The sequence below is a fragment of the Maniola jurtina genome, chromosome 4 (genome assembly GCF_905333055.1).
Source record: "Maniola jurtina chromosome 4, ilManJurt1.1, whole genome shotgun sequence".
In the NCBI taxonomy this organism is placed as follows: Eukaryota; Metazoa; Arthropoda; class Insecta; order Lepidoptera; family Nymphalidae; genus Maniola; species Maniola jurtina.
The window spans coordinates 6457374-6480619 of record NC_060032.1 but is presented as its reverse complement, the minus strand read 5'-3'; the positions used below and the strand labels follow the sequence as shown (position 1 = coordinate 6480619).

The following is a 23246-nucleotide window of genomic DNA, read 5'->3' as shown; positions in this document are numbered from 1 at the left end:
CACCAGCACTCTGTTGGACAGCTTACAAGTGACGGCATAGTGCTGAAACTTATTATTTTATGCTCTTATATCGTCCTGTATACGTCACCTGGTGGTTCATATGACCCACCCATTTTTAAACATGGGCCTGTAGTCTATTAGGAAGTTAGGACTGCTCACCTACTAGCTATTAGTATTAAGTATCCTTTCTTTGTTTGTGTCCTTTGGTTGTGTGTATGTTTGTTTGTTACTCTTTTACGCAGAAAAACTTGAAAAAGAATGGAGAATTTCTTGCCAGGGTTTTATTTTGAACAAAAATTATGTTTAAGTAAAAGTAGGTAGGTAGATTAAAAATTTTAACAGTTCCCAATGAGTCTATACCTAATCTACTTACTTTTGATATTTTTTGCATTGACGATTTGATGATTTTAAAAACTTTTGAACTTTAGTAGGTGTATAGAAGGTAGCAGGTAGGTAGGTACCTACACGAATGCACTTTTCTTACTTGACATAAGAGTTTGGGCCAAATGCATGTTTATTATTCTGAAAGCGTCAGAACAAATAGCGGAATTTCGCCGTGGCAACGATGGCGGCGCGAGTGGAGGTGGGCGTACCTAAAGGCCACTGACATCTGTTGCAGGAGCAAACCTTACCTACCAGTCGAACAAAATAATGAGCATCAAACACGTAAATATAAATCCTAATTCTAATCCATACTAATATTAAAAATGCGAAAGTATGTCCGTCTGTCTGTCTGCTACGTTTCACGGCCCAACCGCTGAACCGATTTCAATGAAAGGTATACAGGCTTGGGATACATCCCGGGGAAGGACATAGGCTACTTTTTATCCCGGAAAATCAAAGAGTTCTTACGGGATTTAAAAAAAATCGAAATCCACGCGGGCGAAGCCGCGGGCATCTCCTAGTAATTATAAATGTAAAAGTGTGGATGTTTGGATGTTACTCAATCACGCAAAAACAGCTGAACGGATTTGGATGAAATTTGGAATGGAGATAGATTATACCCTGGATTAACACATAGGCTACTTTTTATCCCGGAAAATCAAAGAGTTCCCGCGGGATTTTGAAAAACGTAAATCTACGCGGACGTAATCGCGGGCATCAGCTAGTAGCTATATAAAAAGATTAAGCTGAATGACTGACTGACTGATATATCAACGCACAACTCGAGCTACTGGACGGATCGGACTGTAATTCGGCATGCAGACAGCTATTATATAACGTAAACATCTGCTAAGAAAGGTTTTTTTGAAAATACATCCCTTAAGAGGGTAAAATAGGAGGTTGAAATTTGTGTAGTCCACGCGGACAAAGTCTCGAGCATAAGTTAGTTAAATATATTCACCTAACTAGCTTGATAATATATCAGCCAGTCAGTCATGGGTAGGGAGGGTGCGTTAGTATTCTGTGATTCTATAGGTACCTACGTATAACTACGTCGGTAGGTACAAAGTATATATAGCTATAGTAAACAGTAGTTGGAGGCTCGAGTCGCAATACATAATGCAACAACTACTTTAAAGTCTAAATTAAATTTGTGGTAAATAAGTCTGTGCTTACCAACTTGAAATAATAAGTGCTTGCCTTGGAATGCGGTAGATAAAAGCTGACACAAGGAAATAAATGACAGCTTTTTTCATTGTTAGGAAACTGTACCTAATAAATTATTATTATAAGGTACATCTAGGTCTATGAAGGTACCTATGTTATTATTATAGCCTACCTATACCTATTATGTCTGTGGATAAGTTATGAAACTTTTGAGAAGCCGTTCGAACTTCGCAAATATAAACGCGATAGCATTTTGAAGGCACCTCTTTTTACCCGTCTGTGGCAAAGCCAAAAGGAAGGTTATGATTTTGGCAGTCTATGTATGTATGTATGCTTGTATCTAGTTTCTGTGTGTTCCACCGTAGTGCCTAAACTACTGTGCCGAGTTTCATGAATGAGGTGTCAATTGATTCGTTGTAAAGGTCCGGGTGACAGGCTATACCTATTTTATACGAAAAAAATTGACCTAACGGATGTTACATTAAAAAAATGGGGTTATTCAATAAAAAAAATTTGCTATTGTATCGAGCGGGGTGTCAAATGAAAGAGGATAAAACATTAAAATATACCAAACGAATATTTCAGCGTTAAGACGATCGAATCGGGTTTCAGTTTTCAACTTTATCTTTTTCATTATTAGGTATAATCCAAACTTACATGATAGGTCCATCTGTATATCTGTGACGTAGGTAGGTAGGACTTCTCTGAGCTACCAAGTAAGTACCTACTTACTCTACCAACCCACCTACTCGTATGTAGACATACCGGGCAGTGACCGCCTTTGACCCACAAGAATATGCGTTTGCGCATGTTACCTGTCTCCTTTTTTGCTGTTTTTAACCCCCAACCCAAAAAGAGGGGTGTTATAATGTGTATAGGTGTTTTGACGTGTGTATCTGTGTGTGGCATCGTAGCTCCTAAACTAATGAACCGATTTCAATACAGTTTTTTTTTTTTTGTTTGAAAGGTGGTTTGATCGAGAGTGTTCTTAGCTATAATCCAAGAAAATCGGTTCAGCCATTTGAAAGTTATCAGCTCTATAGTTACTGTAACCTTCACTTGTCGGGGGTGTTATAAATTTTTAATTTACACTTGTTAGTAGTAGTGATACAAGGGACCCTTAATTTCGTCTTTCTGTCTAATGTCTATCTGTCCATTGACGTCTTGATAACAGTTTCCAACTATGCATGGTTTCCAATTCCAATTTATCTAGATCATGGATATGCGTTTATTAATAATTATTCGCATCCCTAGTTAAATAACGTTTATTTTAGCACAAGAAGGAGTATAAAAATATGGGTTTGTGGGTTTAGTAAATAGTAGGTAAACTCTTATTATTCCTGCTTAATAATATGATGTCTATCGGAGTATCCACCTATAGGTTGGTAACATAATAGTTGAGTAAGAAATGAATTACCTACTCCTCTAATTATAGCAAGTTAATTAGCGGCGGTCTTACATTTTATAAAGATTAGTCGTCCGTGACTTACCGATCTACTTTGATAAGTAGGTAAGTCCTGTAACTACCTAAATTATACTAAAGCATTCAAATTGTATTTTGCGCAAAGTACAATTTTAATGCTTTAAGTTTAGTTTACCTTTAGGATTGTGGTGTGAAAAGCAGGACCTGAGCATATGCTAAAAATACTTAATTGAAGAAAAATATTGATGCAAATAAAACAACTCAGTATCTAAACAGCGATCGCGGAGAACGTGGGTTGGTTCGGTTGCTGGATATTTATGTCTCTTGATAAGAGCTAAAAGGATAAGTATTAAAACGGCTTTGGGTTTATTGCTAAAACAAAAAAAGCTATCTTAGTGCCTTCTAACAGCAAGAGGTATGTACAGGTTGCATGAGGAAAGCGTAAGGATTTTCTTTTTTTTATGAGTAGATGCAAAGTAGTTTTATTAGTAGGTACCTACCTATTTATATTTGTATAAAGACATTTCAGCAGAATTTCTAGCGCGCTGGTGGAAATAATTCGCAAATAATTCTGAATGACAATCACTTATTTACTAAGGTAAGTATTAATTAAGATAATAAGTGTTAATTTTTTCATTTGGGTGGAAGCATCTGCGCTGCTTTTTGTTTATAAGAAACTAGGGGATGCCCGCGGCTTTGCCCGCGTGGATTTGGATTTTTTAAAATCCCGTAGGAACTCTTTGATTTTTCGGGATAAAAAGTAGCCTCTGTCCTTCCCCGGGATATATCCCAAGTCTGTACCTAATTTCATTAAAATCGGCTCAGCGGCTGGGCCGTGAAAACGTAGCAGACAGACAGACAGACAGACAGACAGACAGACACACTTTCGCATTTATAATATTAGTATGGACTAGCCGACGCCCGCGACTTCGTCCGCGTGGAATTAGGTTTTTCGAAAACCCGTGGGAACTCTTTGATTTTCCGGGATAAAAAGTGGCCTATGTTTTAATCCAGGATATTATCTATCTCCATTCCGAATTTCAGCCAAATCCGTCCAGTGGTTTTTGCGTGAAGGAGTAACAAACATACACACACACACACATACAAACTTTCGCCTTTATAATATTATATAGTGTGATTAGTTAGGTGCGACACATGTGACTCAACGAACTTGACACTAGCAGCAAGCACAGTACCTACCTGTTTACCATCAGAATCACACATACCTCTCTCTGTTTCACAACCAAGTACGACCCACTTGTTAGTTACCTACTGATATGTTTCGTAACAAAAGGGTGGCAAGATGGGCAAAATACCAGCCGGAGGAGGCTCCCAGCCTGTGATGGCTTTGAACAACTTGAGGGCTTTATAAGATATCTTAAGTAGTTCAAAGCCTTTCGACGGCCTACTTGTCGCAGTGGTCTTATAAGTGGGAGGTCCCAGACTCGATTCCCGGCAGGAGTTTGAGTTTCTGGTCTGGTCTGGTGGGAGGCTTTGGTCGTGGTTAGTTACCACCCTACCAGCAAAGCCGTGCCACCAAGCGATTTAGCGTCCCGGTAAGATGCCGTGTAGAATCCAAAGGAGTATGGAAAAACTGCCATACCCCTTACAGGTTAGCCCGCTTCCATCTTAGACTGCATCATCACTTAGGTACCCACCAGGTGAGATCGCAGTCAAGGGCTAACTTGTATCGGAATAATCAAAAAGCACATTTTTAACAAATATAAGAAAACAAGTGTAAATTAAAAATTTATAACACCCCCGACAAGTGAAGGTTACAGTAACTAGAAAAAAGCTGATAACTTTCAAACGGCTGAACCGATTTTCTTGGATGATAGCTAAGATTACTCTCGATCAAGCCACCTTTCAAACAAAAAAAACTAAATTAAAATCGGTTCATTCGTTTAGGCGCTACGATGCCACAGACAGATACACAGATACACAGACACACAGATACACAGACACACAGATACACAGATACACACGTCAAACTTATAACACCCCTCTTTTTGGGTCGGGGGTTAAAAAATAACACCCCCGACAAGTGAATGTTATACAGTAACTAGAAAAAAGCTGATAACTTTCAAACGGTTGAAACAATTTTCTTGGATGATAGCTAAAAACACTCTCGATCAAGCCACCTTTCAAACAACAAAAAAACTGAATTGAAATCGGTTCATTCGTTTAGGCGCTACGATGCCGCAGACAGATACACAGATACACACGTCAAACTTATAACACCCCTCTTTTTGGGTCGGGGGTTAATGACATATAATTATTAATTAAGTACCTAGGTACCTACTTACTTATTAGTTTTGTTTTAATTTAAATTACCTGCTAAAATACACAAATAAAACTAAAAGTCCTCATCACGTGTAGAGTGTATGTATACCTAGACGTGGCGTAGTTGCAAATACCGCCAGCTATTGAAATGTTATCAATGGTTTATTTATCACATAATAGGTGCTTCATAATGGTGAATTTCACCGCGTGACTTATTTTGTGGCGCGGGCTCTAATAATAGTTGCTCTCGGGAAATCCTCGCTTTTTTAAAGGGTTCCGTACCTCAAAAGATAAAACGGAACCCTTATAGGATCACTTTGTTGTCTGTCTGTCTGTCCGTCCGTCCGTCCATCCGTCGTGTCTGTCAAGAAAACCTATAGGGTACTTCCCGTTGACCTAGAATCATGAAATTTGGTAGGTAGGTTATAGCACAAGTAAAGGAATAAATCTGAAAACCGTGAATTTGTGGTTACATCACAGAAAAAAAATTAAAATGTGTTTTAATTTTCAAAGTAAGATAACTATACCAAGTGGGGTATCATATATGAAAGGGTTTTACTTTATACTTATTTTACGTATACCCCGCTAAACACGAACTCAGAGCGACCTTACGTAGGAAGTCATACTTTTGAATATTGGTAGGACATTATTCATTGTATCCGTTGAACGCGCACTGCAACTTCGTTGAGCAATAGCACCCACAAATTCCAGTACGATAGACAAGAGTCAAGACTGTATGATGAAACTGCAAACTTTCAAAAAATACCAATGCACCTACCTACTTAAGTTTATTACCGCGTATTAATATTAATTGTACCTATATAATATATACCTACTAGGTAGGTACTTCTTCGCACTGAACCAGTTTTTTTCATTTGAAAGTTTACTGAATTAAAATCAAACGCCAATATTAGATAGATAAGAAAGTACCTACCTTAGGTATAAAATAAACACGATTTGTCAATTAGCTAAGAAGGCAGATAATGAATATGAGTGTTGATAGCAGGTACCTAGGTAGGTTAGTATTTGTCTACCCCGAGGCCCTATTATTATTATTTATGTACCACCTGAAATGAAATAGCATATAAAAAACCGGAAGTGTCAAGTGCGAATTGGACTAGCACATGAAGGGTTCCGTACCATCAGACAAGATAATTACAGCCCGCTGACAGACGGACGGACGGACGTCTCAGGGTCCCGTTGGCACCCCTTGGGTACGGAACCCTAAAAAACGTCAATTATAAAAATGCCAATTAATATTTTTAATTATATTTGTTTTGTTATATTGGTGTTTAATCAATTAAATATCGCTTATTTTAATAACGAAGGAAAACATCGTGAGGAAACCTGCACATCTAAGAGTTATGAAATGAAATTATTTGATATAGGACATCCTGTGCCACTTATAAGTCAAGACTCAACCACTTGTTCGGAATGAAGATTCTGCTGCGAAGAGCCGCAAGAAACTCAGTAGTTGCTTTTTTTAGAACAAAATATTAGATATATAATATGTAATTAAATATGCAATACATAAGCCATGTAACTATTACAGTAGGTTGTGGGCTGCTGGTTGCAAAGCCAACCGTTTCCATCCAACCTTGTCATTTAGAAATTCGTTAACTGTATAATGTCCTCGAGTTATACAATGTTTAAATCTATGCATTGTGTGCATTTCTCAAAGATGTGTAAAATCCGCCCTTAGCCAGCGTGGTGGGACTATAGCTAAACCCTTTTCATTCTCAGAGGATGATAATAGTTATTTATACTTGGTCATAAGAATCGTAAGTGGGTACTAAGTAGGTTACATAATTTTTAATTTTTTTTTCAACTAGCTGATGGACGGGAAGATTCTCGTGGATATAGGTTTTTTAAAATCCCTTGGGAACTCATTGATTTTCCGAGATAAAAAGTAACCTAAGTAACCTATGTGTTAACCTGAGATAGATTATACCGTGATATGAAAGATGAAAAATTTTTGCGTGAAAGAGTAATAAACACCTATACCTACATATTAAGTAGGATTAAACTTTTACAAGTACCTATGTACATACTTACTTTTGAATCGTCAAATGCATATCTACAACTGGTTCAGAAAACCTTTCTACCCAGAAGAATCAGCAAGAAACTCGGCGATTGCCGAGTCTATGTGGTGTTCACAAAAATATTAAATACAAAATAGGTACTTACCTAATATTATATTTGTACAATTTTTTTTTACGTCATCAACTATCAAGTATATACTTAATTATTATTATTTTAATTTCTTATATGCAACTTAAATATACAAAAAGCATCTAGACAACGCGATGTAACCTTGAAAGTTAAAACCAAAAACTGGATATATACATTCAGTTCAGATTCCGTTTGAGTTGAATATTTTATTAAGAAAACTTGTCTTTTTGAAGGGCAAAGGTGACTAAGATTTCGCATAAAGCCATTTAATAAAAGACGAATAAGTAGGTACCTACCTACCTATTAAATAAAAAATTAAATTGTTATCCCCTGTAAGCCTTTTATACCTCGTTAGTAATTTCAAAGTAAAATAACTGTACCAAGTGGGGTATCATACGAAAGAGCTACCTGTGTATTCTAAAACTGATTTTTATGCATAAGTTTTTGATTTATCGTACAAAATGTCGCAAAAATATTCGAGTATGGAACCCTCGGTGCGCGAGTCTGACTCACACTTGGCCGGTTTTTTAATTATTCTTATTTCATTACAAAGAGTGGGGACTTCGTCTGTGTTGTTGTTAGCTGGCGGGCGTGCTCTGCCTTTTTGGGGTGTTTTTTTTTTTGTTAAAACTGACTGGAAAGCGCTCTATGGGGGTGCCGTGCGTATGTCGGCGAGCGCCGGCACAGACGGGGTCCATACTTGTATAGTTTAACTAACTTGTTACAAATAACTACAAACTTGACATTGGCTAATCTTTGTAAAACCAGACAAGAGAGAAAAAAAAAACAAAGATTGTGCTGAGTGCAGATCTGATGAACAGATTCGGAGATGGAGGACGAAACTCCTCAAAACAGCAAATCAATGGTGATCAGTGTAATAGCTTAGTAAATAGTAGACTTTTAACCTTAATACATAACACATAGGTACTTTTTATTTCCCTATTAGTACCTAACAGATTCGATTTCGATAAAAGTCGGTTACCTTCTCAATTTCAATCTGAACAGTACACGCGACGACGAAGGTTTATAGTGCTCGTATGTATTGCAATTTGCAATTTGGAATAGGAAACTCACCCCGGATTCCCACCCACCTAGTAACTTGGTCAACTAGTAACGGCCGAAATTAATAAATAATAATCAATCTATCTGTAATCTGTCGATAAGTTACTTCGTCAAAAGTCTGTTTAACAAATAACAGCGTTGCTAAGTAACTTATCGACAAGTTAAAGATAGATTGAGCATTAATTTTGGCCGTAAGTAGGTAATAACTATAGTAAAACAACAAACACGTTCTTACTTATTTACTTATATTTGTTAAAAATAGTTCTTTTATAATGTGAAATAAATTTTGAAAAATAATAACGTTATTATCTGTTGCATCACTTGCACAGATTTCTTTATAAAGTTGCTTATATGCGTACCTAAAATAAGTAGGTATTACAGCGGTTACGCACTCATCCCAAAGTCCGTGAAAATACGGATATAAAAAACTCGGACCGAACTCTGATATTGCTTAGGCACTAATCCGATCTCTGATCCAAATCCAAGCTAATTTAGTGAACCTCTTTGACATAATCTACGATGTCCGATTTGAATCCGAGTTATTCTCACGGATGAAGGAGAGAACTCGGATATCGGAAGTCGGAGCTAGTGCGTAAGCTACCATACAAATGATTATATGACTACTTCGGAACATATTTTCACGGATTCGGATCGGACTCAGTGCGTAATCGTCCTAATCGTCCTTTATACCTAAAGTTAAAACATTTATATTTATATATTATCTATTTATTGCATTTACAGGACGTGTGCGTCAATTTAATATTGTTTATTTATTAGTATAGATTATACATATTAATCATATTAAAAATTATGGGCTTACCTATTTACAAATTAAACTAAACATAAAACAGAAAGTAAATACTATATTAATTTTATATTGTGTAATTGTTGATAGCGTAGTACTTTGTACACAACACACTTTCCAACAAAATTCAATTTAGGTCAACTAAGATCATCCTCGTTTTTAGAGGGTTGTAAAAGGTAAAATATCGGTCAAGTGCGAGTCAGGCTCGTATTCGAAGGGTTCCGTACGATCGTATTAGAAATTTAATTTAAATTCATTGTAAAATAACATAAAAATAACTACTTATTTCATAGCAGCCGTTTTGTTTTTTTTTTTTTTTAATTTGTTATAACGGCAAAAGAAATACACATTCTGTGACAATTTCAACTCTCTACCTTTTACGGTTTACAACATAGGTACATCCCACTAACTTTTTGACTTATGAAAAATGACAAAAAAAACGGCTCTCCCCACTTATATCCGAAGTTTGCAAAACAAAAAATCTTAAATAATAATAGCATTAACAGAAGTTATATTACATATACACGAAATAAACTTTACAGGAGAAATAAAACGAAGTCCATCGCTGAAATCAGCAATTAACCTTTGGATTTTAAGCTTATTTCGCGTTTTAACGACGTAATATAATGTAGATAACGGGTGAAAAATATGTATGTAAGTACATTACATACCACGATTAGTTTGGTGATTTTGATTTGTCGATATTTCGACCCAGTTGCATGAGTCGTGGTGGACCAATAAAGCAATCAGCAATAAACGTTGACAACACTTTAGTCGCCCCAATAAAAAGGATATGTTTTTGCAATGGTAGATTATTTTTTATAGTGTGTTTCATTCCAAACTACGGAACCCTCGGTGGACGTGTCTGATTCGCACTTGACTGGTTTTTATAACCTGGAGAACTTTTATATAGCTATCATTCAATCAATTAATTATATTACGAATTTAGGACAATAATGAAACCTTAAACATAAACTAAGCAGTTCGAATTCTTCAAAGGTTTGAACATAATTCTATGTTGGTTCTTATAGTAGGATATACTTAACAATTTTGTTTTGACTAGCGAAACGCTCGTTTTTATAAAAAGAAAGAATGTATATGAAATAGTTTGCAATAAGTATCTATAATATCTAGCTAGAGACTAATGGATATATGTAAAATGTACCTATCTATAATCTGATAAGAGAATGGTGAAAATATATTTGATAAACTAGATGACGCCCGCAACGTCTTCGCCTACAAGGATTTAGGTTTTATAAATCCCTGGGTACCAGTGAGAACTCTTTGATTTTTTGAAATAATAAGTAGCCTGTAATGTTCTTTTCTGGAAGCGAGCTGTGTACCATTAGTCAAAATCGGTTAAACGGAAAGGCCGTAAAAAGGTGAGAGACAGACACACTTTTGCATTCAAAATATTGGTATGAATTTATCTACTTGTAGCATATTAGTATGTATACCTAAGTAGATAAAATAATAATATCTATTACGAATACATTATTCAATCTTTTTTAAAAGGAAAATCAATGTTTTATCAGTACGAACCAAGTGGCACTTATCAAATACATTTCCTTGTTTATAGATAAATACACTGGAAGTACTTATAATATTAACATTTCCACTAAATAAGTAATCCATACTTCCATATTAATATTATAAATGCGAAAATGTCTGTCTGTCTGTCTTTCTGCTAGCTTTTCACGGCCCATCCGTTTAACAAACGGTTTATACGAAGTTAAGTACAATGATTAGGTACACTCATAGCTTCCCTATGGACATAGGATTTTTGTCCCGGAAGAATCAAATAGTTCAGTTGAAATTATCAAAAAGCTTTATCCACAAGGTCGAAGTAGCGGGCATCATCTGGTTTATTTCTTATTAAAAATGCAATCGATTGTTTTAAATAGGACTATAAAACATTTTCATTGAAAAAAAAAACATTAATCTAGACAAATATTAATTTTCGCCCGAATGTATTAGGGGTTATTTCATAGGTAGCACCCCTGGACGAAAATTAAATGAAATTACCATTTGATAATTATATAATTATTATAACATTTGACCTCCCTCCCCTACAACAGGCTACAGCCCATTTATGAGTTTTACCAGTCACATATACAGTAATACTCAAAATTGAAATTATGTACCTAATCTGCACATTTTTATAATACATGCAAGTTTTTTATACAAGTACAAATGTTGGTCAATGTGTAGTTCGATATAATTTAGAACATTATATGCATTATTCGTTTCATAAAACTTATTTCAATGATCGGCAGTTTTAAAGTTCCTTTTATAATGACTTAAATTGCCTTAATCTACCTTATCTAGTTAAAAAAGAGTAGGTATTTATCTTTATTATATTCTGGTAAGGTTTCTTTAAATTAACAATGCATATTTTTTTTAAGTAAAACAAAACTTGTAGGTAGGTAAGTAGGTAAGATCTCTAAGGCGCTAAAGAATGGTGAGTAATAGTTTTAATTACACACAGATTTGTTACAAAATATGAAGTGAAAGGTAGCCTTGATATAATTAGTAACCTGTTAATAAATATCGAAATTTTTAATGAGTTGAATCTGCAGTGGAATGTTTTTACAAATGCATCAATTCTTTGAATTATAAGTTTATAACATTTCAAGGGTTTTAGAGAAGCATCCTTTTAAGAAAGATTGAATAAAAAATTCATTGGAATGTATAAGTGGCAACTTTTTATAAATACATAATATTATAGAAGTCCTACATTTTTTTAGCGGCTCTTTAATAGTTTTTAGGGTTCCGAACATCAAAAAGAAAAACGGAACCCTTACGGGATCACTTTGTTTTCAGTCTGTATGTCTGTCCATCCGTCCGTTCGTCCGTCCATGTCCGTCAAGAAAACTTACCGTACTTTCGGTTGACCTATAATCATAAAACTTGGCAGGTAGGTAGGTCTTATAGCACAAGTAAAGGAATAAATCCGAAAACCGTAAATTTGTGGTTACATGATCAAAAAAAAAATAATTAAAATGTGTTTCAATTTTCAAAGTAAGGTATCGTATGAAAAAACTCTATCTGTACATTCTAAAACAGATTTTTATTTATTTTTATGCATAAAATAATCGGAAAAAATACCCGAGTACGGAACCCTCGGTGCGCGAGTCTGACTCGGACTTTATCTAAAAATATTTGTTGTGGGATGAAACTTCGTGGATTCAATTATGCTCCAAGACTGAGTAAGTACATACTGTACTTCATTGCAATTATTTATTTAATATTGCAGTCAGCTTTTTCCCTAGGAATATAATTGTTCAATTTATTTAATAATTTGAAACGCGTAATTTATATTATATAGGTATGCGAAAAAAATTATAGACATTGCGAAAGCGCTCGTCTTTAGAGATCGAAAACTAATAAAATATATACACAACAGTTATAATATCACTTATTCAACAGTAACAGATTTAGCGAGATTTCTTGGGCAATCGACATTGCAACCGCGCAGAACGGCGATGTGATATGCTAATAGCTGCATGGGGATAACCGTGAGGACACCCTGTAAACAATCCACAGTTTTTGGAACTTCCAAGACGCGAGATGCGAGGGCCGTAGTTTCCGTGTCTCCTTCCTCGCAGACAACAATCGGCCGGCCTTGGCGGGCAGTCACCTGCTGAAGCGCATTCATGCATTTTATATAAACAGGGTCACGCATCACGATCATCATTACTGGCATGGAGTCATCGATGAGGGCGAGCGGCCCATGCTTCAACTCTCCCGCCATAATGCCTTCACTGTGCATATATGTCAATTCCTTTACTTTTAGAGCCCCTTCTAAACATGTAGCAAAGTTGTATCCACGTCCCATTATCAACAAGGAGCGCTGTTGATAAAGATCTTCAGCCAACGCTTTTACTTTGTCGTCTAACGCCAACACTTGACGAATTTTAACATCCAATTCATGAAGCCCTTCGATAATATCGGCTCTACGCTTCTGTAAGGAAATACGATCTTCACTGATCACCAGTGCGAACATAACGAGAGACACAAACTGCGAGGTGTATGCTTTTGTGGAGGCCACGCCGATTTCGGGGCCAGCGTTAATGTGCACACCGCAGTGTGATTCACGACAGATGGAACTACCGACTGTGTTAGTGATACCAACGATCAAGGCACCGTGGCGTTTGCAATAACGAAGGGCCATTAGAGTATCGGCAGTCTCTCCCGATTGAGAGATAAAGAAGCATACATCGTCACGAAACACAGGTGTGTTTCTGTCTAGGAAATCTGAGGCCAATTCCACCATCACAGGCAGTTCAGTTAACTCCTCGAGCAGCTGGCGTGTGGCAACAGCACTATGGTAACTCGTACCACAACCGATCAGCATCAATCTTCTGCAACGCTTAATTTCTGGAATGTAATCTTTGATACCGCCGAGTGTCACGGTGCCATCAGCGAAGTTAAGACGACCTCTCATAGTGTTTACAATAGACTCAGATTGCTCAAAAATTTCTTTTTGCATAAAGTAGTCATAGTTGCCTTTCATTATCTGCTGTAATTCCAGTTTCAGAGTGAAAATCTCTCTCTGGTGAGGATCGGTGCTGCTGCCTGACAGACGATGGATACTGAGAACTCCATCTTTGATGTGGGCTACATCATCATCTTCGAAATAAAGCACTCTGTTGGTGTGTTCAATAACAGCAGAGGCATCCGATGCAAAGAAGTATTCGACATCTCTTTCCTCTTCTGGCTCAAAGTGGGCATGGCTGTTAACACGTGGCACAGAGGGCACAACTCCTCTGGTAGCCTTGTTGTTGGTGTACATGATAGGTACATGGTCGCTTGACAAACGCCGTTTTGTTTTGATGCCCACAAGCAGGGGGCTACCACGTCTTGTGGCCACACATTCATTAGGGAAATAACGAGACTTGAAACACAGAGCGAACGCTCCTTCTAGTTGTTGAATTACCTGCTCGACAAGTTCCTGGAAGCTGTAATCCTTGTGCTGTCCATAGATATGGTGAACCAACTTAGCGATAGCCTCTGTATCAGTTTGGGATTCAAAGATATAGCCCTTGTTCTCAAGGAAAGTCTTAACTTCCTTATAATTAGTGATAATTCCATTGTGTATGACAACAAACGAGTTGTCTTCGCCGGAGCGCTGCGGATGCGAGTTGATGGCGCTGGGCTCACCGTGAGTTGCCCAGCGGGTATGAGCAATACCGCAATGTGAATCCACAGATTCTTCAACAGCTAGATCAACACTTTGTTCCTGTAGGAGCTCTTCGAGTGCGACAACTTTGCCCTGTTTTTTCACAACAGCGATATCCTTTTGATCGGCGGCATCGATAGCGACGCCCGCAGAGTCATATCCACGGTATTCTAAGCGCTTTAATCCATTCACAAGTAATTCTAAGATTTCTCGCCGGGTCTTAGGCGTCAGGTGATTAATATATGCAAAAATTCCACACATCGTAAACGAAGCAGAACGTAAACGTAGAACCGAGCGCACGAAACCACAACGAGCCCGAGACTGTGCGCGACACAAAACACAGCCGATATTGAAGACCTTCGTAAATGACTCCTACCACTAATAAGTTACTTTCACTTACGGCAATGCACACGTCATCATGTTTCGTTATCGTTGAATACAACTTGTTGCTATCGTAAATATCCGCAAGCAGCAGCGGCAAAAACTTGTTTTAATTTGATATGTTAAACAAAAATTGAAAACAATTGAAAATGTAAAGTTGTGAACGCACAATACAGTTGCCAGCTCTTAATTTCACTTTACCCCATATTTGTTGCTTCGGTCTCAACAAGGTCTCAATATTAGAGCTGTAGCGAACCGTATATATTCGTTACTGAGTAACGGGTGCGCCATCTAGTACCGAGTACCGAATCGTTACTCACAAATGCATCTCGTTACTCGCACTTTTCGTCGTATGACCGTTCCTATGGTTCCTACACTGTTTCGGTTCACGCAAGTACCGTAGATACGTGTATTGAAACGTTTGCTAACCGTATGTTTTACGCGCAGGCGCGCTCATTCGGTGAATTTAAAAACGTACGTTACAAAGGCCGATGTTTGTTTAGTTTATTGTTAAAATTTTAAAAACGTATGATTCTGTTATGGTATCGTTCAAATAACCATATGAGCTTAATATTGAGACAGTTATTTGGAAATTACAGACAGATACTCTAATTTTATGTAATAGTATAGATATTTAACATAAGCTCAAGCTCAAGGTTAAAATTTTTAATATTTTAGTAGATTCCGTCAACAGTTCATTTGTAGTTCTACACTTATTAAATCAAACTAAATTGAGAATAACTTAAACACACGTCTGATTCAAAATACGGAAAAGTGAGAAATTGCACCTTACGCAGCTTTGTATGCAATGTAGACCTAAGTATGTTTTCTACAAATCACGAATGTTGCGATGCGGACGCCGCGACTTCATACTGTCGTACGCAATACGACTCGATTCGTTTATCTTACCTGGTATCAAAAGTAACGAGTAACGATACGATAGTAACGAGTACTAATTGTTATAGTAACGAATGCATACGGGTACGCTCGTTTTCGTTACTTTTACACCTCTACTCAATATTAGCCACTGGCATAGGAAACAATTTTGGTTACCTATCTCATAGATATTAGTAATATATTCTCTGTTTCACATTCTAACATTTTAAATGTTTGTAAAAGAATCAGTACCATAAGCACACTTTCAACAAATATGGTTTGGCCAAGTCCTAATCATTAAAATTACGAGCAATTGAGACAATATTTTTATAGTAATATCGGTACTACTAATCGGTCAAGCTAACCTCGCAGGCTCGCATCGATTACGTTACACTGACGCTTAGGTACGGTTAACGGTATGCGAACCGTACTGACACGACAAGACGACCGGGGGGAGGTGAGTGGAGAAGTGGGAGAGGCACCGCATTCCAGCGAGGTGCAAAGTTAGCGCGACCGATTAGTACCTACTACCTAGTAGAGGTACTGATTCTTTCACAATTATTGATTAAAAATACCGATTGAAAACATTGAAAATGTTAAAATATACGAGAGAGAAGGAAACTTAGCTAACCACAGCGCGTTATTAAGCTACTGTTAAGCTCAAAATAAATAGCTGTAGAAGGTATCCAATTGTGACTCTTACTGTTAAAGCGAGATAGCTTTATGCATTTAAGCTCTTATTAGAACGCAACGAATAATTCTTTTCTTTTTATTGAATGTACCTATATATTTTTAACCGCGGCTAGTAACTACCTAGTTAGTTACCTTTGTTTGGCAAAATGTATTTTGTACGTAAGATTAGGTATGACAGACAATATGAAGTAGATTATGTTGACTCAAGTATTTTAAAGAAATAATTGTTTTGTATTGAAAATTGAATACCTACAACTTTTCTTTTGAAGTTATTGTGCAATGGTGGGTTGCAGTATACTAGGCTGCAACAGCCGAACTGAACATAAATTAATAGAAGGAATAATATTCCACAAGTAGTACAGTAGATTCCTCTTCTTGACCGAGAGAGACTATAATAGTCCCGCGAGTTGCCTCTCTAGGGATATATTATAGGTGTCTGTTATATTTAGTTATAATAGGTATTTCGTTTGTCTGTTATATTTTCACGACCCATTTGTTTAACTAACTTTACCGAAAGATACGAAGATAGCTCGTATCTAGGAGATGAACATAGGCTAAACAGAGTAATTTTAGGGGTAAATTATTTAGTCATAAAATAATACTCATCTCTTAATCAATAATCAAAATCATGCCCTAAAAATTACCCTGCTAGTTCAATTTTACCCTAAATCTAAGGAAAAATACCATAAGGTGGCAACATTGGCACAATACAAATGAAGTAGGTACATACCAGTATTCTTTTTTTTTTCTTTAAATCTGGCTTTACTCTGATTAGCCAATGTCAAGTTTGTAGAGTTTTATTTTCAAGTTATTGAATCTATACAAGTATGGACTCCGTCTGCGCCGGCGCCCGCCGACATACGCGCGGTGCCCCTTTAGAGCGCTTCCCAGTCAGTTCCACCACCAAAAAACACCAACTAGCACAAAAACCAGCCACTCTTAACAAAAAAAACACTCCAAACAAGTACAGCACGCCCGCCAGCAAACGCCATCACAGACGAAGTCCTACCAGTATTCCGTCATGTCATTTGTATGTCAATGATATTATTTTATCTACACTCTCGAACTCCTGAACCAATAATATCTGTGCTAGTGGTGGGTCGTTGACGCATTCTTGACGAACGAAACGCAACCGTTTTCCCGACAACGAAAACGGTTGCAGAAAACGGTCGTCGTTGCAACTGGCTTGAAGATGGCTTTTAAGCCGTCTTCGAACCAGTCGCAACGACAACCGTTCTTTATTCGCGACGACGCGTGTCGTTGCATCAATTAACTCTCGACTGTATTTTCTTAGTCTTAAAATACAAAATTGCACCAAGTTATTCGAAGACTGGTTTGTGCAACGAAGACTGTTTTACCCAGGACGTGAATACGGTTTCACCGTCGCAGAACGGAACACTGTTCTTTAAAACGGTAGGAACTATATTTTAAGAACGAACGTAAACGATAAGGACGATGCGACATTCGCGACGACGTGTGTCGTTGCATCAATTCACTCTCGACTGTATTTTCTTAGGCTTAAAATACAAAATCGCACCAAGTTATTCGAAGACTGGTTTGTGCAACGAAGACTGTTTTACCCAGGATGTAAAAACGGTTTCACCGTCGCAGAACACGAAACGGTCTTTAGAAACGGTTCGTCGTCGCAACGCCCACCAGTAATCTGTGCTCTCGAAGTAAGGTCATTAGTATTACTGGTCTGTGGTAAGGCCCATGATTGTCCTGACGTGGCCCCATGGACGTATGGCCCTGACCATAGAAATATGCCCTGTACCCTGACTTATGAAACAGTAAAAGCTCAGTTGTTTCATGGTGTACAGCCAAAAGGTTCCAGTCAGAAGATTCCTGTGAATAGGTACATAGTTAATCAAACAAAGGTTCCAACTTCCATGCTTCTTCCATGACTTAGATCTAAGTTCCAAGATCTTATGCAAGCGCTTCACGCTTGTGGCAAAAAACAGCAAGCATCGGCAAACACCCGTCCGCACGCTTACTGTTTGTCACAAGAGTGGGGCGCGTCCTTTTTATGCTTCTTAGCATCTTCTTAGTACTAACATGCTTGGTGCATAGTCTACAAGCAAACAACAAGCACTGGCAAACTTGTGCACTGGTGTTTGCCCTGGTTTGGTCAAACGCCCAACCACCGCTTGGGAACGCTTACCGTTTGGCTGCAATTTGGCTTCACATCTATCAAATCAATGGGCTGTCAGATCCGATTGGCTGCAAGCATTGCAAGCCGTATCAGGCGGCTGCCCGCTGTTGGGCTGGCGCCTGGCGGCACATGAAATGGCTGGAGTGATAAGAAAAAAAAATTTTTGTCAAGTTGGCAATACTGCTGGCTCTGTGGCACTGCCGGTCGCCATCTTGATTTTTGGATTCAAGTCTTGATCTTTTTTTCTTGAAGACTCAAAACACCGATCAGTTACCAATAAAGAAAAAACGCTTGAATATAGTTGAAACTTGATTGTAACGAGAGGTTGAAAGCTAGTGAGAACGGCGGATTGTAGGATTTTTCTTCTTGTCGTCTAACTCGTGATATTCTGTTTTGAATAATGAACAACAAAAATAATTATCATGAAGACCTTTTTGAATACATCAAAGTTAGTGAAGACGAAGAAGATTCTAATGCTGTAGAGATTCCTTGTGAACTAGATGGGACTCTGTTGCTGTCGACGTTGGTAGCTCAGTTTCCTGGGGCGTGTGGATTGAAATATAGACATCGCGAAACCAAGACGATTCGCGGTATTCGTCTTAGCGATGGCAAGTTGCATCCGCCCAGCGAAGCGGGATGGGGCAAACTTTTGTATATTTGCGTGTTCCCAAAAGAAAATAAGCGTAAGATGGAAGATGTGTCACCTGAAAATTCAGCAGCAAAAACAAAGCGCTTGGAGAAGAAGCTCACTTGCTCAGACTTAATATGTCTGGGCCTGCCTTGGAAGTCAACTGAAGAATCTATAAAACAATATTTTGAGCAATTCGGTGAAGTCGTAATGGTTCAATTAAAACGAGACAAAAACGGTTCCTTTAAAGGCTTCGGTTTTATACGGTTTGCTACTTACGCCTCACAGATGAGAGCCTTAGCTCAAAGACACAATATAGATGGTCGTTGGGTTGATGTTCGGATACCTAACTCAAAAGAAGGAGTTGTCCCTCAGATGCCTTGCAAAGTATTTGTTGGCAGGTGTACTGAAGATATGACAGCAGAGGATCTTCGGAAATATTTCTCAAGCTTTGGTGAAGTGACAGATGTATTTGTTCCACGTCCATTTAGAGCTTTTGGCTTCGTGACTTTCCTGGACCCAGAGGTGGCGCAGAGTCTTTGTGGTGAAGACCATGTTATCAAAGGCGCATCAGTTTCTGTATCTAGTGCTGCACCAAAAATCAAAAGCAAGTCCAATCAGATTTGGAAGGATGAATCTTATGGTTCCAACAATTGGGATGGTAATAGGCCTGGACCCTCTAGTGGGTCGAATGGCAATGGAAACAGTAACAACATTGATACATTAAACATGCAGAACTTAGGAATAAATCCTAATGGTGGTCCACCCGCCATTAATTTACCAATAAGTCTTGTTGCTGCAGCTCTCAATCAAGCTGGCTGGGGTGGGTTTTTGGGAGGGCCAGGTAATACAGGTCCAAATAACTGGCAAGGTGGTCCTCCTCAAGGCAGCTCAGGTAAAAATTGGAACAGTAGTCAAAGTTGGGGACAAAATGGACCACCTCCAGCTTGGAATCAGGGTAACAATCCTAATTGGAATGGTGGGAAAAATGGTAATTGGAATCAAGGGAATTGGCCGAGTGGACAGGGGTGGGGAGGTAATGGCGGAGGTGGATCTGCAGGCTCAGGGGGTCCGTGGAACAACAATTCCCAAAAATGAGGTGAGCCTTCCATAAAGATGTATATATACCAGAGATGATTGCAAGGGAGGATCTACTCAGTTTTAATATTAGTTTTGCTGTCTGTATACAGATTGTGTTATTGTTTAGTAGTAGTGATAGGATTATCACGGAATATGTAAAAGAGCTAAAGATAGCTAAAGATGATTGTATTAGTTTTAAGTCAAGCTGCGAGTAATATGTGAAGTGGTATGATGTGTGAGATGTTACATTAATAAAAGTATGTATTCTGTGATGGATGTTTCAATTATGTTTGGGTGGGCATTTTTTGTTCTATTGAGGAATGATAGAATCAAGGTTGAAAAGTAAGTAGACATTATTAAATGGTTGAATGCATTGATCTCAATTCTTCACGAATTGGGTATGAATGTATCTTGTATATGGTGTGAGACATAATATTTACTGTAAAAGGTTATATGAAGCAGATGTAGACAAAAGACAGATGTGTGGACAAAATGTGGCTGCAATGTTCCTGGAATTAGAGACTACCATCTGAGTGCTGCTACGACAGAGTGGTGAGTGAGTTGTAGCAAAGGTATGGGCCCTGTATGTTAATTTGTGCATAAGTGGGAAATTATTTTATTTTTGTAGCTGTAGATAAAGTAAAATGTTAATTCATAGATGATTGAAATTTTTAAATGAAATGTTATATATAAAAAATAATCAATAATAATGCACAACCTATACTCAAACAGTTTGATTATGGTTTCATTTATTATACAAATATTATAGTAAATGTTTTTTACAGCTGCCACATAAGAGTGAAACAGATGAAAACGGATCAAACTTTCTTGATTTGAAAGAAGTTACAAGGAAAGATTGCAGTTGGAGGGATTGGAGGTATACTATAAACAATTTCCTCACGCATATCATTATCCTTCAAATCTTTCTGCAGCGCTGGTACCATGGTGGATCTTCTACTTGTAAATAGTGTGATCTTTGCGTGGCTATATTGTAGTTAAGGACCTGGAGTGATATAGGCTACTTTTTTATCCCAGAAAATCAAAGTCCCCAGGGGATTTTAGAAATGAAAAATCCACGCGGACTACGAAGTCGCGGGCATCAGCTAGTTTTAATTTTGAATTTGGACTTCCTAACCAAACCCTAGTTATTTGAGAATAAAGTGGCCAGTTCATTAACACCAATTTCATCTGTAAGGACACCTAATATTTCACAAGTCTGAAAAAGTGACCTTATAATAGTTTTGTGATTCATTAGGTTAAAGGACCTTATATTGTGCATAAGGTTCAATTATGAATTTTCATATCATAAAATACTCATTGCAGTAAAGATGATGAGATAGATGTGTCCACTTTAAATTACTTGCTGATTGGAAAATTAATTTCTTTTTTGCAGATCTAAGAAGAGAAATATGGGTGATGCTGATGAAACTAAAACAAAGTTATTTTATTGTATATTTTTTATTAAAAAATGTCTGTTTATTCAGTAATTAAAATTTTATATTTACACATGGATGTTCATTTTCACTAAAAGAGACAAATTACTAAACTAAAACTTCTTACCACAAGCTTGATAGTCTTTAATCGAATTATTACAAGAACTAGAGCACTTGATACTCATGGTATATCACAGCAAGCTATAAAAATAACATTTAAAATTTCCTGTTTTCCATTGCACTTCTTATTTTAGGTAAAATATGCCACACAGGGAAAACTTAAAGATTAAAAAAAAGTTTTTTTCTGAAATATATACTTAACATGGAACTGAAACGATATATTATTGTTTTTATTCTAAACATAGGTAATATCAAATAATAATAATAATCAATAACATTAATTAAATGACTGAACATAAATATCACCATACTTTTATTCATACATTTTAAAGAGATCATTATGCAAAAAACGATGAAATAATAATGAAAGTATCCAATTGAAATTATTTATTGATTACAATTTTATGCATTACAATTTACAATTACCTACATAATAATAAATCGTAAAATACTATATTGTGTCAGTTCAGTGAGGCACAAAAATTTATTGAGGTAGGCTTAGGAATCGAAATCACTAAAGTGAGTAACAAAAACTTGTTAAAAAAATAGGATCTCTTACCTCTTGGGGCATTTCACGTCAAGCGGACAGCCAAAAAAAAGTGAGGTCGTGGATTTTGTTTATACTCTGGTCAGTTATACTTCTAGTAGACGTGGATATATACACACAATGTTTTTTTCCTATGATGCATTATTGCTGAGTTATGAGCTTTTAAAAATTTACTAAGAATGAAGTCCGTTATTTTTGGATGCTTATTATTTGTAACAATTCATTTGTAAAAAAAATTAAAAAGCATTTTTTATTATAGTTAAAAAGTTGAAATTTTTATTTTTTTTATCGAATTCTAAATTTAAATTTTTTAACGTATAGTAAACCGGAAGTGAACATTTCAAATCGATATTTGAGTAACTTGGCCAGAATAAAAATATTTTTTTTTTACCGTGAATTAAAGCTTACATGTACTTATTTTTCACCAAAAAAAATTGTAACGTGGAGTCTAATAGTTTAGGACTTAGAGCATATAGAATACATAGATATAACTATGAGCACTTTCTAAGCAGTCGGGTTTATGCACTAACATGCTAAAATACTACGCTATGAATAATTTATTCATTCATTCTAACATGAAATATACAAAAATAAAAGATTTTTTAAATAAAATGTAATCTATACTAATAAATAAAATTGGAGTGTCTGTCTGTAATTTCGAAATAACTACCACATATTAAGCTCATATGGTTATTTAAACGATACCATAACTGAATCACACGTTTTTAAAAATTTTGTCTGTCTGAACGGGCTAATCTTCGGAACGGCTGAACCCATTCTGACGGGATTTTCACAGACAAGTAGAGGATTGGCCAGGGAGTAACATAGGCTACTTTTTAACCGACTTTCAACAATGGA

General features: G+C 36.9%; 2 protein-coding genes across 3 annotated transcripts; one reads left to right on the top strand and one right to left on the bottom strand.

Moving 5' to 3' along the window:
- The first annotated feature begins 5823 nt into the window (after positions 1–5823).
- LOC123864310 (TAR DNA-binding protein 43-like) lies at positions 5824–22022 on the top strand. Of its 2 annotated transcripts, XM_045904666.1 has the most exons (3): positions 18770–20307; positions 21074–21165; positions 21682–22022. In XM_045904666.1, exon 1 carries the CDS (start codon positions 18981–18983, stop codon positions 20304–20306), a length of 1326 nt encoding a protein of 441 aa, XP_045760622.1. In that variant the 5' UTR covers positions 18770–18980; the 3' UTR covers position 20307; positions 21074–21165; positions 21682–22022. The 2 variants fall into 2 exon arrangements, with proteins under 2 accessions (XP_045760621.1, XP_045760622.1); XM_045904665.1 differs by lacking the exons at positions 21074–21165; positions 21682–22022 and adding an exon at positions 5824–5837 and having other exon boundaries at positions 18956–20560.
- Positions 12370–15070, bottom strand: LOC123864295 (glutamine--fructose-6-phosphate aminotransferase [isomerizing] 1-like). The gene has a single exon (XM_045904635.1). The coding sequence runs from the start codon at positions 14737–14739 to the stop codon at positions 12715–12717; it is 2025 nt and encodes a 674-aa protein (XP_045760591.1). The 5' UTR covers positions 14740–15070; the 3' UTR covers positions 12370–12714.
- Positions 22023–23246: the final 1224 nt, after the last annotated feature.